Below are 15,569 nucleotides of genomic sequence, written 5' to 3'. Positions count from 1 at the left end.
GAAAGCAATAAAGTTATCATTTAAATGCACAACTATCCATGTGCCAGTTATCAGATAAGTATTGTAGAAAACAGGGTTCTATTCTTTAATGATGCTATTTGCATAAATAAACATCACTGGCTCTGCAATATACTTTGAAACCACTCATTAATTGTTTTCCATAGTTTCCTGTGATGTAAAAGCAACTTGGAATGTATTTGCTTCTTGGCTCTGCTTAGATGTTTTGCCAATGCACGGCATCTGTTTTACTCTTTAATGGTGATGTAACTATAATGCCAAATATATAATGAATTATTAGTGTCCCAAGATAAAATACATCTTCCTTCAGATTTGTTGTAAAAGATATGTCGTTCTGCGCCTCAGTCTCCCATTGGATTGAAATGCTTGAGGCAAAGAACAGTTCAGGCTCAAAGCTTGTGACTAAAGGACAGAGCAGAACTCATAGGAGTGTCATTATCAGATTTGCAATGGCACTGGATGGACTAGAACTGCTCTGATGTGAGGAGAGGAAGTCGTTTTCTGTTTGGGGTGATACAGTTAGTGTAAAAAAAAAAGGGACTGTTGATAGATAAGCGGTCATTTTCACAAGTATGTACAAGCCTATAGTAAGTTCATGTTCATACATGAATTTTACAGTAAAGGGCTAACTTTAAGGGATAAGGACTAACTTTACAACTATTGCCTATTCTGCTACCAAGAAAAGCAGTTACAAAGCCTAAAGTCAAAGCTTGTCATCTGTAGAAAACTCTCTTTCCTTTAACTTTTCCATTGAGATATAAGTGTAGGAATAGTTGCATTGATACTTTGTCAAAATGTTCTCCATAGACTTCAGAGGAACAGACTTTTTTGACTACTAACCTTTCCCTGTTTTGATGAGGTCTAGAACATGCTACATTAATGTGTGAGGAAAGATTGTAACAAGAACACTGTCAGCTATGCATAATCTACTGTACTTTACTATCTAATAAAGTGTTTCCCTTTAATGTAGAGCACTAAATGCCTCTGCTATTGCCTTATACAGGTATGGGATCCGTTATCCGGAAACCCGTTAGCCAGAAAGTTCCAAATTACGGAAAGGCCATCTCCCATAGACTCCATTGTAATCAAATAATCCAAATCTTTAAAAATGATTTCCTTTTTCTCTGTAATAATAAAACAGTACTTGTACTTGATCCAAACTAAGATAAAATTAATCCTTATTGGGAGCAAAACCAGCCTATTGGGTTTATTTAAGGTTTACATGACTTTCTAGTAGACTTAAAGTATGAAGTTCCAAATTACGGAAAGACTGTTATCCGGAAAACCCCAGTTCCCGAGCATTCTGGATAATAGGTCCCATCCCTGTAGTACTAAACAAAAAAACATTTCTCTGTGTTGTTAAGTTTTAATACTTGACCTAGAGTGATGGAAGTAAAAATAAACCATTTTTAAATTGTGCTGATGTAAAAATAAGTGCTGACCATAAGTCAAGGCCATGCTGAAGCTTGATGTCACCTTGCTGTTGTGAGTTAATGGTTATTCTATATATTTGCTTCCCACTAGCATGTAACTGTGACCCAGTCGGTGCCGTTCGAGATGACTGTGAACAGATGACAGGACTTTGTTCTTGCAAAACTGGAATCTCCGGTCTAAAGTGCAGCCAGTGCCCTGATGGACGCAAGCCTGGCCTTACAGGCTGTGAGAAAGGTAAATAAGTGCTGGGGGAGCTGAAATGTGTGCATTTAGCCTCTGTAGAACTGACACAACACTTCAGCTAATGAAAGCAATTCATGTGACATAAAACAATGTGCCAAACACTAGAATAAACCACAGCTGTCATCATTCACACCAGGAGAGCAACAGGCTGCCAGTCACTGTACTTTGGAATCGGAAATGTATATTGAATCTATGCCCCAAGCAAACTGACCATAGCAACCACATTTAGAAGTTGTCACTGCTATAGTTATCCAAGGCTGCCAAGATCAATAGCCATTTTCCTTCCTTGTACTCAGCAGTCAATTATACGAAAGCAGAAATTCTGTTGAATGACAAATTATTGTTTTTAAACTCAGCTGCGTAGTTGTTTAGCAGCCCTGAAAGCTGAACTTGAGAATACAATGTCAGGGGCACATTTATTAATGGTCGAATTTCAAATTCATATGAGTTTTTTTAACTCCCTTGTATTCGAATGAATTCGAAATTCGACCTGCCAAAATGTATTAAGAAAATCGATTTATTAAAACATGGAAGAATATAAATGACCCGAAAACTCGATTTTTTTCTGAAAAAGCTTGAATGTCAGGAAGACTGCAAACATCTCCAAATTGATCCCTGGACCTGTCTCATTGACTTAAACAGTAATTCGGCAGGTTTTAGGTGTCGAAAAGCCGAATTTGAATTCTTAAAGGGCCAGAGTATGATAAATCTCAAATATCGAATTCGAAATTTTTTAAAAAAACTTGAATCAAGTTTGGATAATTCCCTAGTAGAATTTGACAGTAAAAAATTTTTTCAATTCGACCCTTAAAGGAAAACTATACCCCCAAAATGAACACTTAAGCAACAGATAGTTCACATCATATTAAGTGGCATATTAAAGAATCTTACCAAACTGGTTTATATATTTAAGTAAATCTTTCCCTTTTAAATTTCTTGCCTTGAGCCATTATTTCGTTATGGTCTGTGTGCTGCCTCAGAGATCACCTGACCAGAAATACTACAGCTCTAAATATAACAGGAAGAAGTGTTGAAGCAAAAGACTGAACTCTGTCTGTTAATTGGCTCATGTGACCTAACAAGTATGGTTTGTTGGTATGTTTGTGTGCACCGTGAATCATACGATCTCAGAGGGCGGTCCTTATTTTTTAAAATGGCAATTTTCTATTTATGATTACCCAATGGCACATACTACTAGAAAAGTATATTATTATGAAAATGGTTTATTTACATGAAGCAGGGTTTTACATATGAGCTGTTTTATGCAATATCTTTTTATAGAGACCTACATTGTTCGGGAGGTATGGGATGCCAAATTCATCAGTGTTCTCTGCTTTCGTGAATACTAATCTCTCATGACTGTTTATTGGCTAAGTTCATTACAATTGCAGATCTTTAGCAGTAGATATTCTGTGAAGCGAAGCTGAAGTACTATGATTAAGATAAACGAATGGCATGCATACTTCATTTGCTAATATCCAGTAAAATGTTGTGCTTTACTCTCTGCTGCAAAAGCTATGCACTTGCAGGGACTGGGAAGCTGTAGACTGACTTGTCCCTGGGTGCAGGAGTAGCTGCCACATGCTGCTGCAGGATAATGGGGGTGATCTCTAGTTATACATTTTACGTTTAATGCATGTTACAGTTATACTCCATATGGCAATTGCTCAAATTGATTTTTTATAACCATCAGTATATGGAGTTAAAGCAGAAACACTGCAAAGGTGTGACTTGCATTTTGTATGTGGTCAGTAGCCTGTCTTCCTTCTGCTGATGTAGGAGGCTGCAATAAGGTGATGTCTATATGTTTATATGTAATGTTTTCAACTGTTTTTTAGATCCTTCGGCTCCTAGATCTTGTGATGCCATCAAATGCCAGTTTGGTGCAACTTGTGTGATAATTGGAGGATTTGCTCACTGTGAGTGCCCATCTCCCCTGTGCGCTGAGGCTAATTTGACAAAGGTAGGATTGCTAGCACCCCCAGCATCTCATGATATTTCCTTAGATAGGAGATAGATTACTACATTGCATCGTAAAAAATTTTTTTTAAAAAAAAAGCTACAGCTTCTAAATTGATTGACATGTTGAAGTTATTTTTATTTCCATTAATGTGCATTGTAGTAGGACAGTAAAACAGATTTTGCAGCAATGTTTTTAAGCAAAGTCAGAAACTGAGCATATCAAATATGATATTGCATATAAAAAAGCTTGCACAGCAATGTTTTTTCTACTCAGTGACGGGCTATTTTTGTGATGTAACCAAGGCAACACCAATTAAAATTGTGTTGGCCCATATTGAACTGCAAATGCATGCAAGTGCATTGGATGTGCCATGTTTAGGGCCTATTTACAGTCACATTAATATGTTAAATCACACAAAGAGCCATAGATAATGAAATTAGATGTTACTGCCAATACATTTAAATCAGTGCTATTTATATATTCCCATATATACTGTTAAAATAGGTGTACAATTGACAACTTGTGAATAGAAAGTCGTGCTTCATTATCATGACTGCCTTGTGATGCGGTATTTACCAACTTATTTTTGCAAGTGATTATAAATCACATGCACTGAGGTATTAATTAATGGCACTCAAACCCATTTTTAAGTGTGACTGCTGCTACACTACAGGAGGGTGTAAAGAATATTAATGGCATAGGTGCAAAAATGCTTTGTTTTTAGTATCTCACATCAGCCAATCAGAAAGTAGGATTTAGTGATCTGTTTGAATAATATTGGTTACTAAACCTGCAGCTGCACCTGTTATAATAGTGACACTTTAAATCAGCAGCACTAGGCAATGCAGTTAGTTTTAATGTAGCTGTATATGTGGCCATTAAAATAATGTTCAAGCTAGTGCTGGTAGCAGTGTGGAATAATTATAGGAGACTATGTAGGAAACAGACCCAATTTGCAGTGAAGAGATATACAACAGATATACAGACACTGTAGGAATTTAAGTAACTGACTCCTGTATATAACTACGGTATATACTCGAGTATAAGCCAAGGTACCGAATTTTACCTCCAAATACTGGGAAAGCTTATTGACTCGAGTATAAGCCTAGGGTGAGAAATGCAGCAGCTTCTTGTAAGTTTCAATCAAAACATTGAGGGTTTCTGCTCCCATTGGAGGGGCCGGCATCTCGTTTTTGGATGCCGGCGACCATTCTTGAATGCCGGCGAATATTCTTGGAGACTATTCTTGGACGCCGGTGACAATTCTTAGGCGCCGGCGACTATTCTTAGATGCCGGCGACCGTTTTTGCGCTTGACCCAAGTATAAGCCGAGGTAGAGTTTATCAGCATATTTTGGGGGCTGAAAAACTCGGCTTATACACGAGTTTATACGGTATGCAGTTTTCTTCCTCCATTTTACTTTTCCCGGGAATTTATGTTTTTAGTGGTTCCCAGGAAAACATAAAATCGGGTTTTACTGTATTTCCATTAAGCAAATATGCACCCAGTCAATAACTCATGGCAACCAATCAAATATTTGTTTTTTTTTTTGTCCTACCTGCAGCTGACTGAAAATATTGGTTGCCTTGGTTTATTACATAAACAAGCTCAAGTGACAAAATAGTGATAAAAGGCAGAGCGTTCTAGTAAGCAATCAGATTGACAGCTGACCAGTAAAAGCTACCTGATGATTGGCTGCTATGAGTTGTTAGACCAGTAGCTTTGCACATTTTATTGGATTAAAGGTTTACTGTCATGGAAAACATATTTTTTCCAAAACACCTCAGTTAATAGTGCTGCTCCATTCTCAAAATTTCTCAAAAGAGCAAACAGATTTTTTTATATTCAATTTTGAAATCTGACATGGGGATAGACATTTTGTCATGTTCCCAGCTGCCCCAGTCATGTGACTTATGCCTGCACTTAAGAATGGAATTACTTTCTGGCAGGCTGTTATTTCACCTACTTAATGTAACCGAATCAATTAAGTGCTTAAAATATTCCAGGGAGCTGTTATCTTGTGTTAGAGATGCTATCTGGTTACCTTCCCATTGTTCTGTTGTTAGGCTGCTGGTGGGGAGGGGTGATAGCACTCCAACTTGCAGTACAGCAGTAAAGAGTGATTGAAGTTTATCAAAGCACAAGTCACATGACTGGAGGCAGCTGGGAAATTGACAATATGTCTAGCCCCATGTCAGATCTCAAAATTAAATATAACAAAATCTGTTTGCTCTTTTGAAAAAGGGATTTCAGTGCAGAATTCTGGAGCAGCACTATTAACTGATGCGTTTTGAAAAATACATGTTTTCCCATGACAGTATCCCTTTAGCCCTGCAGAGCTGTCTGATAAAACCTAAGGCTAGAGCCAGAAGATGCAGGTGGAGAATCTGCTGCCCTGCTGCTCCCCTTGTCTTCTGAAGGCGCAAAATGTTGTGTTTCGGCTGCAAAATCCTCCGTGTCTGCCTGCACCCAAACTTAGACAATGTTTTCGGGTGCAGGCAGAGCAGGAGCGGGGTGGTGGGTGGGGGTAAGGCAGATTCTCTGCCTGCATTTCCAGAATCATCTGGAAATGCATCCATTTAGTTTATGGCACAAACAAGAGATAATTGCACAAAATCAAATATGTCTGCTTTTTGGGTGATTATCTTTGTGTGCTATAATAAGAGTGATTATACTAGATTTTCACAGAGGCCAATTTATCTTGGGACTTTTCAAGACATATCTAATATTTCCATTATTCCCCTATACATCTCTTAGGTCTGTGGTTCTGATGGCGTGACTTACGGAGACTGGTGCCAGTTGAAAACCATTGCCTGCCGTCAGGGCCGTACTATCACAGTTAAACACACTGGACCGTGCCAAGGTCAGTATTTTGAGAAAAGGTTATTAATCAATACTTATCTAACACACACTCTTCTAAAATTGATATTCCTCATAGTGAAACTAAATTCCTGAGGTATTATAGCAAAGTATCTTGTATTTTACATCAATTCTCAATCACCCTGCTACATCTGTAGTGTGCATGTCTTTATTAGTATTTTTCTGAACTCTTAGTGTGAAATATGAGATGTCAAAAACCCAATCCATGTAACATCTTAATAGTGTTCTTGGTTATCTTCCAGAGCAGGCTAGTGTCAAATGGGATAAAGATATGGCTTTACAGCAATGAGTCAGGTTATCATGAGAGTATGGGTAAGCAGATAAGCAACTAGGGTGTCAATACTGACTTCTCAGCAGGGGCATTGTAATTGTGTGGCTTGCTAATTGAAAAAATATTATTCATATGTCATGGTTATGTGCCTGGTATGCCCATTCTGCAGCTATCAGTCTTTGAAAAACCATCCCAATTGTATCTTACATACTGAATTGTAATTCCATTGGTTTGTTAGTGATTTATATAGCTTTAGTAGAGTTTTCTCTTAAAGTCTCATATGTAGCCTAGCCATTACCAGTTCAAAATGATAACTGGGTACGATTGATATGCATTTCTCTCTTTTGTTGCAGAAACTGTTACTCATGCCAACCTTCAGACACTAAGTCCGACAGGAACACCCTCTCCTCCCGTTGTTCGGACTCTACCAACTCCAGTAAACACAAAGATAGCAAAGGCCAAGAAAAAGACAGATTCCTTCCAGCTAGTCTTAGAAGCCACATCACTTAGTCCACTTTCTAGCAGCACTATGAGACCAGTTACTCAAACGAATAAAGCTTATACTTCTACCATTAGGCCAGCTGTCACCATTCCCACAGTCCACCCTACTATATATCAGAGTTATGATGAATCAGGAAGTGGCAGTGGGGATGAGGAGCTAGAAACTAGCGGTGATCAAGATTTAAGCGGCGTTGAACCCAAAGGTGAGTGTATTACTACCTGCTTCATATACCTTATTATGAATGGATGTGAATAATCAACTTACCTGCGTTGAGTGTTAACTCAAAAAGTAGATATAGCTTCTTCATTGAATATCAATATTTCAGGGGAATAACAATGCAGGAAGCACACTATTATCTGTTGAAAAAGTACTCCTGTATAGTTGCATTTATATTTATAAGTAGGCAGTGCCATATTTCTTCCCAAGGAAGTAAGCTGGTTTGCAGACTACAAATATTTAGGGGCAGATTTATTTATTTATTTAAACACAATTGTAAAAAAAAAAAAAGATTGAGGTTTTTCCATGAGCAAGGTTTTTGCTTGTTAGTTAGTTTGTTTTTGTTTTTGCAATTGTATTGTTTTCCTCAAGTTTTTCAAATACAAAAAATGCCAATTTTCCATTGGCAGATTTCAGATGGATGGAAGCCACCTTAACTGGCACTACCACCACACATTCAAGGTTTTGGGGCTTCCCCAATTGCTGTAATATGCCAGAAGAGAATATTCCTCATCTGCCATCAGTCAAACTGTTTATAAGGTCACAGCTTGTTATGCACACAATATCTGCTCACACAAGGCACTTTACCCCTCTCAGGGGTAACCAGTCAAATGGTCACTAGCTGCTGCTTTCTATTTTACTTGGTAAGTGCACTGCTTATGGCAGCTACTTGTGGTTTGTATCACACAGTAAAGCTGGTCCACACGTATGTGCCAAAACACAATATATAGGCACCTCTCAAATACTTGTATAACTGCAAATACACAGAGGATGCATGTTTTGTGTATAAATGAACTCTTTATTTTCTGTCTATGTAAGGAAAAGTGGAAGAATGATAAACACTGATTTCACTGCATAACACTGTGTGTTATAATACAAAGCACAATAGATAATAATGTATGCAACTCTACACAGTACAGCTAAGCAAAATTACTGTTTGTATAGTACAGTGCTGTCCAACTGGCGGCCCGCGACCCCCCACCCGTATGGCCCCCCACATGAAAGCCTGTCTGCTGTCATCTCTTACCTTGTGCAAACTGCTAAAGGTATCAGAACTGAGATTAACTGGCCCCTGAATTGTTTACACTTCAAATTCAGACATTAAGATCCTGAATTGTTCAAACCTGGAACACCTCTATTGTTCACACCCTAAAGCTCTGTACTGTTCACACCTCAGACCCAGACTGAAAGTGCCCACATTGTTCATACCTCACTGTATGTAGTACAGTATGAACTATACACTTAGATAGGTTTCCCTGTCTCCTGCTCTACTTTGCCTTCCCTATGCTCCCTGTGTGTGCCATACTCTGCCTGCCCTATGCTCCCTGTGTGTGCCATACTCTGCCTGCCCTACTCTGTACTCTGTGGGACATGAGCCCGGTAAGGCAGTGAGCACCAACCATTTGGTTTTTTGGTGCGTTACCACCATTAATGTGGACATGGTCTTAAAAGTTCTTGAGATAACATGGGTGTGGTTTAAATGGATGCGGTTTAAAAGGGGGTGTGATCAACTCTGGCTTTCATTATTGGCCCTCCACCACATAGGTCAGAAAAATTCCAGCCCTCGGTACAGAAGTTGAACAGCATATAGTAGATAGATATATTTCCCTTTTGTGTGATTTTTAGAGTATTTCACCATTAAAAAAATGTCAATGCTGATTCTTCTTCTCTACATCATCTCTCTTATCACAATAGATACAAAATTAAATTAAAAAGTTTAGTTTTAATTTGTTGTTTGTTGTTAAACTGACCTGTTCATCAATACAGAACATGCTATCTAACCTTTAAAACAAGGGTTAACAGTGTGACATCATTTAGAAAAATGAATCTCCCTTACAAAAAATTAGATCTTTAACTGTTTTCCCCACAAAGAAAAGAAGCTTGAAAGACAGTAAGACAGTATGGGTCTGTTTTTTTCATGCTTGTAAGTATTTGGTTGCTTTTTATTCTTTTGCAGAGCCATTTGATGTGGAGAATGAACAGCAGGAAGAAGCTGAAGAGAAGAGAGACTTTGTAACCACCACAGTCATAGAAAGAGCCAGCTGCTACAACACACCTCTAGGATGCTGCTCCGATGGAAAGACCCCAGCTAATGATGCAGAAGGAACAAATTGCCCAAGTGAGCAATTCTGCTATGGGAGTGTTACATTATTTATTGTAGACTAAATTATTTGGTTCCAGGCATCTGTGTTCCATGGCTTTCGCAAAGTGGTGGAAAGAAAGTTTAATTAATGTTCACATTAATATTATATACATTTATAAAGTGTGGAGATAGAAGGAAAGACAGTAGGGTCAGTTTTGGGCTTGTTAAAGGATAACTAACCCCCCACCAAAAGCCCCCCCCCAATCTTGCAGGCATTGCCCCCCTCCCCTCTTTCTCCCGCGATGTGCTTTAGTGTTAAAATATACCCTTTTAAATATTCTCTGCATTTAAGGGTCAGGATTTTTAAAAGGGTATATTACACTAAAGCACATCGCGGGGAGGAAGAGGGGAGGGGGGCAATGCCTGCAAGATTAGGGGGGGTTTGGTAGGGGGTTTAGTTCTCCTTTAAGGTGGAAATCTGCAGTCTCAGCAGAAGACTTTGGTTAAAGGTTCCAACATCAGCTATTTTAGCAATGCCTGCAAGATTAGGGGGGGCTTTTGGTGTCATTCCAGAAATGACAGGCCCTTTTAATAAACAGAAGCAACTCTACAGTAAAACCATAATTCATTATTCCTTTATTTAATTTAACAATAGTTTATAAGGGATGTATTTTTATTGTGTTGTACTATGTAGAAGTGGGTTGGAAGGTTCTGCTGGATAAATAACCAACACTAAGCACAAGTAACGGAGAATGCAGAATCTTTCTCTCTCTCCTTGGTGTAGGAACTATGTAGTCGTTCAAGCCTGTAGCAGAATTTAGTTCCCCAGACAGCATGTAAATATATTTTTCATAAAAATAATGTATAATTGATTTAAAATCAGTAGAGATCACAGACAACCAATGGCACACACTATCAATAGAGAGCTCACAGGCCAAATAAAGTTAATTCTCAGGCTTAGAAAATGCACACACAGTATGGATGGATTGAATGAAATGTTCTTTTCTCCACCAAATACATAAAAGATCATAGTGCCTTGGGATTCGAGAAGAACATATTTTTTCAGTTTATTCCTTATCACAGCAAATCCTTAGCTGGCAGGTTTATTAGACAGCCTTTGCAAGCATTATTACAGATGTGGGTTAAATGGTAGATTTGCCACAAATGTGTTGGGGTCAAGGGGCCTACAAATTTTATCTTTGCCCTAGGTCCTTCAAAAACCTGAAAGTGGCTATGGCTGGAAGCTGTGTTGAGATGGTCTATGGATTAATTTTCCTTAGTTTTTTAACCTCAGGCCTGAGCAGCCTTCATGCAATGGAACAATATTTTGGGGATTTATGGTCTGCTGGTTTGATTGCAAATTTATGAAATGGATAATATGTTTTTTTCTGTGACCAACCTTAAAAAATATTGCATCCATCTTTGAAATCTGTGTCTACCTGTTTTTGGCTAATTTGTCTTTCTTGTTGCCCAACTAGTAGAGGCTTCCATCTAAGCCGCCTCTCATGAGGATTTACTGTACATGGTAATGTGCTGTGCTACTTGGCCCTCCAGCCATTGGATAGAGCAATATCCACTCAGAATCACTCGCACCCAATTACTAACCTTTCATAGTTCAGACCTGCGCCATGCTACTAATCTTATGCCAGGCACTGCTCATGCTGCCACTCACCACCCAAAAGGGAATAGGGGAGACAATTAGGCAGCTGTTGAGTGACGTTGTATTGTTTTTGATACCAAAACTGACATTTGTTTATTTTTCTCTCCCAACTACAGAAACAAAAATTTTTCAAGGTGTCCTTATTATTGAAGAGTTGGAGGGACAAGAGGTGTTCTACACACCAGAGATGTCAGATTACAAGTCTGAGCTTTTTGGAGAAACTGCCAGAAGCATTGAGAATGCTGTAAGTAATCAAAACACATTCTGTTTGATTGGAACCGATCCACTGTTTTCATTTAGTGCATCAAGGAGTCTTAAAAACAGCACACCCTAACATGGAAGAATTGACGGGACCATTCCATTAAACATTTGGTTTCGTCGTAATGCTAGATGCATGGTATTTAACCAACAGTCTGTATTTGTAAAATACTATTTACTGTCTTTAAATAGAGTAAACTGAGTGGGTTACAGTGGTTCTTGAAGCTTAACCAGAGAACGTAGTTATTCAACAGAAAAATCCACATAGGATTTTACATAAAGATGAGCAGAAACATAGAGCAACAGTGAATAGGCAAATAGTCACATGCACCAATAGTACCCGGGATCTTAATACCACTCACACTCCTCGGCGGAGCCTCAGGCTTGTCATCTAAATCATTTATTTTAAATTATTTTATAAAGTCATGTTAAAATATCAAAACAAACCCACACGCGTTTCATGCTTACCTAGCACTTAGCCATAGGCAATCGATTGACTGACTATCTGTCACTCCTAGAGTGACCTATTACAGTGAATAGCCTATCCTTACTATACCTGACCTGTCTAGGTTCCACTTCATCCTTCCTGCCTGCTCAGGTAGGGAGATGAACAAAATGGACCCTGCGCACATGGCTGCTCAGGCTTATATGGTATAGCACAGTGTCATCTACGGGACATTTATTGAACTACAGGGTGCATAGCTAACTGCAGGATCAGTAAACCGCTCTTCCTCCTAATTGTATTTTAGGAACTCCCTTGGTCTATACCACTAGGGGACTAGCTGTCTACTACTGCGGTTGGCTAATTTATCAGTCCTCTACATACACACACATACACACTGAGGCATATTGCACACCTGTTATGTGACACAGTTTTAGCAGAAAGACAAGAAAAAAGTATAAATTAAAAATAGGAAAAAAAAACTCTATATATATATATATATATATATATATATATATATATATATATATATATATATATATATATCAGTCTAATTGAATCTCTTCAAAGAAAAAGTGCTGTGTTTGCTTATCACACTGAGTAAATATTCTACTGAATTATGAGACCACTTATTAATGCGATAGTCAATCTGTGTTTAAATAATGACTAAAATGACTTCACTGTGAACATGTTTACAAGTTAAAGGCCAATGACCACGGTCTGAAAATGAATGAGTCTCTCAACCCGCAGCTTTGTCTGTTTGTAAAGGGTATAATTTAAATAACGCGTTGTTAAAGCTGGAAAACTATGGCAGAAGGAAATGGTAGGGTAATTCACCTAATGCCCTTTGAATCTACAATCAACATTTCTGTAATATACTTTAATGGTCTGTGTATTAGATATTTAAATGTAGAATAGTAAAGCCCAGACTGAGACTGGTGTAATGGTTGTCTGAACATTTATATATTCTATCAAACAAATATATCAATCAATCAATCAATATATATATATATATATATATATATATATATATATATATATATATATATATCAAACAAATATATTGGAAGTGTTCAATGAGTTTTGTTCAACAGGCTATTAAACAAGTCAGGGAACACAGAGAATTAGCTTTGCATAATAAGGAATAATGTACATCCACTGCAAATTTCAAGGATGTTAGAAATACAGAGCAGTATACTGACCATATAATAGGCCAGGAGTTGAGTTCTGAATGGCAAGGTGTCTTCTAAGATCATCTATAATTTTAGCAGTTATAGCTGCTCACCAGCTGCAGTACACGTTTATGATGTCTGACACAACGACTGGGTGTCTCCCTGCCATATAATTTGGACAGTGTTGGTGTTGGTGTAGAGTAGTGCTGTCTAATTTCTGGGGTACCACACCCAGGTTACCACAAGACCATGTCCACGTTAATGTTGGTAGCACACCAGAAAGCCATATGGTTGGTGTTCACTGCAGGGAAATCACTCATCAGTCATATGTGAAAAAAGTTGCCATAGTAAGACATACCCATAAATCCATATGCCTCCTCCTCCTTTCTTGTGCATAGCACAACAGCCCCCTCCCCAGCATATAGTTAAACACCTTATGGGCCCCTAATAACAATTTCCATATGCTAACAAATCCCCAGAAGAAACTCCTACCAGGCTTATGTCTCACAGGCAGGGTAAGGTCAGGCAGAGTATGGTGCACACAAGTCACATAGGGTAGGCTGGCACACACAGGGAACATAGGGCAGGCAAAGTTTGGTACACACACTGGGAGCATAGGGCAGGCAGAGTATGGCACACACACGGAGCATAGGGCAGGCAGAGTATCTCACACACAGGGAGCATAGGGCAGGCAGATTATTGCACACACAAAGGGAACATAGGGCAGGCAGAGTATGGCACACACAGGGAATATAGGGCAGGCAGAGAATGGCACACACAGGGTGCATAGGGAAGGCAGAGTATGGCACACGCACAGGGAGCATAGGACAGGCAGAGTATGGCACACACAAGGAATATAGGGCAGGCAGAGAATGGCACACACAGGGAACATAGGAAAAGCAGAATAGAGCAGGAGACTGGGCAACCTATCAGTACCACTGTAAGATGAACAGTTCACTTTGTACTACATACAGGGACACAATGCTGGCGCCCCTATTGCAGTTTGTATAAGGTGTGAACAATGCAGGTACACAGTCTAGGTCTGATTTGTGAACAGTCCAGGTCTTGCAGGTATGAACAATACAGAGGGGTTACAGGTGTGAACAATGCAGGAGTTTACTGAATTTGAGGTTTAAACAATGCAGGGACCAGTTCATCTCTGTAGTTATACTGTACCTTTTAAATCTTAAGGTGGCCATACACGGATAGATCCGCTCGTTTGGCGATGTCGCCAAACGAGCGGATCTCCCTCCGATATGCCCACCTTGAGGTGGGCAATATCGGGCTGATCCGATCGTGGGCCCTAGGGCCCAACGATCGGATCCTAGCGTTCGCCAAACGGGCGGTCGGATCGCGGGACCGCATCAACGAACAGATGCGGCCGCGATCCGACGGGATTTTTAACCCCATCCGATCGAGATCTGGCCGACTTTCGGCCAGATCTCGATCGAGGAAGCCCGTCGGGGGCCCCCATACACGGGCCAATAAGCTGCCGACTTGGTCTGTCGGCAGCTTTTATCGGCCCGTGTATGGCCACCTTTACACAATGTAAGCAGTCACAGCAGCCATATTGTCACGTGGGGGGCACACAAGGGGGGGTTGTGGGCCGCCAGTTGGACAGCACTGGTGTAGACCAATTATCACATCAGTGATTATAGGTAACTGACTCTTTTTTTGTAAGTTTGCAAAACTGATGGTGGTAGGTGGGTTCTATGTGTGCATACAACATTTTGTGTAAACAGAGAATCAGTGGCATTGAAGAAGAACTAAGACTGACTCACTGTGTGGAACAACATTGTTTGTTCATGGTTTTATTAGGAATGGCAGGTTGCGGGGACCATGTTGCTTCTTTAGATCAAGGGTGCCCTATGTGACATTACCTGAATACCTTAAAATAGAAAACAAAGAAAATAAACAAGCAATGAGAGCTTTTGAAATATCAACAACTTTAGAACAGACTTTCTGCTCCATGGTCACTAGAGTATTAAAGTGGAGCAGGTGCTTTTGAATTCGGTTTAGAAATGACAGCCCAAAAGTGATAGCTAAAATATCTCTTTAGGCTTATCTCCCATCTGCTTGCCTTTGTTGGCTTTTTGTTTGTTTTCAGATCCTCTTCTTTTGGCTTTCTCTTTACAAGGACAGTCCTTGTGCAGCATTTTGCTTTGTGGTATACATATTGCAATTTTCTACAGAACTATCTGTACTTTGTAGATTGTATTGTATGTTTTGTTTGGCCTCCTTCTGATTCACCCTCAAATTTATACATTTAAAAAACATTGTTCCTCAGTTCCTGGACAAAATATTGCAAACATAAATTGCTTGCCCAGGGATTTGACTTTTGTTTTGTAGTTATGCAAGTGTGCGTGTACAATATAGCAGCATGAGCAGAGTTTGACTCAATCCTAGTAAATTATAGTAAACATATAG

At 39.2% G+C, this 15,569-nt stretch overlaps 1 protein-coding gene across 5 annotated transcripts in view; it reads left to right on the top strand.

Moving 5' to 3' along the window:
* LOC108697619 (agrin) overlaps positions 1–15,569 on the top strand; it is a 271,432-nt gene that overhangs the window by 219,450 nt on the left and 36,413 nt on the right. For all 5 annotated transcript variants that reach the window (XM_041571408.1, XM_041571406.1, XM_041571407.1 and 2 more), the window contains 6 exons: positions 1,543–1,686; positions 3,534–3,658; positions 6,416–6,521; positions 7,163–7,513; positions 9,485–9,646; positions 11,387–11,514. In XM_041571408.1, the coding sequence (XP_041427342.1) occupies positions 1,543–1,686; positions 3,534–3,658; positions 6,416–6,521; positions 7,163–7,513; positions 9,485–9,646; positions 11,387–11,514 (1,016 nt within the window). The remainder of the gene's footprint in view (positions 1–1,542; positions 1,687–3,533; positions 3,659–6,415; positions 6,522–7,162; positions 7,514–9,484; positions 9,647–11,386; positions 11,515–15,569) is intronic.

Source organism: Xenopus laevis, chromosome 7S (assembly GCF_017654675.1).
Source record: "Xenopus laevis strain J_2021 chromosome 7S, Xenopus_laevis_v10.1, whole genome shotgun sequence".
In the NCBI taxonomy this organism is placed as follows: domain Eukaryota; kingdom Metazoa; phylum Chordata; class Amphibia; order Anura; family Pipidae; genus Xenopus; species Xenopus laevis.
Note: the sequence above shows the minus strand (reverse complement) of the source record. Positions and strands in the feature narration are given on the sequence as shown.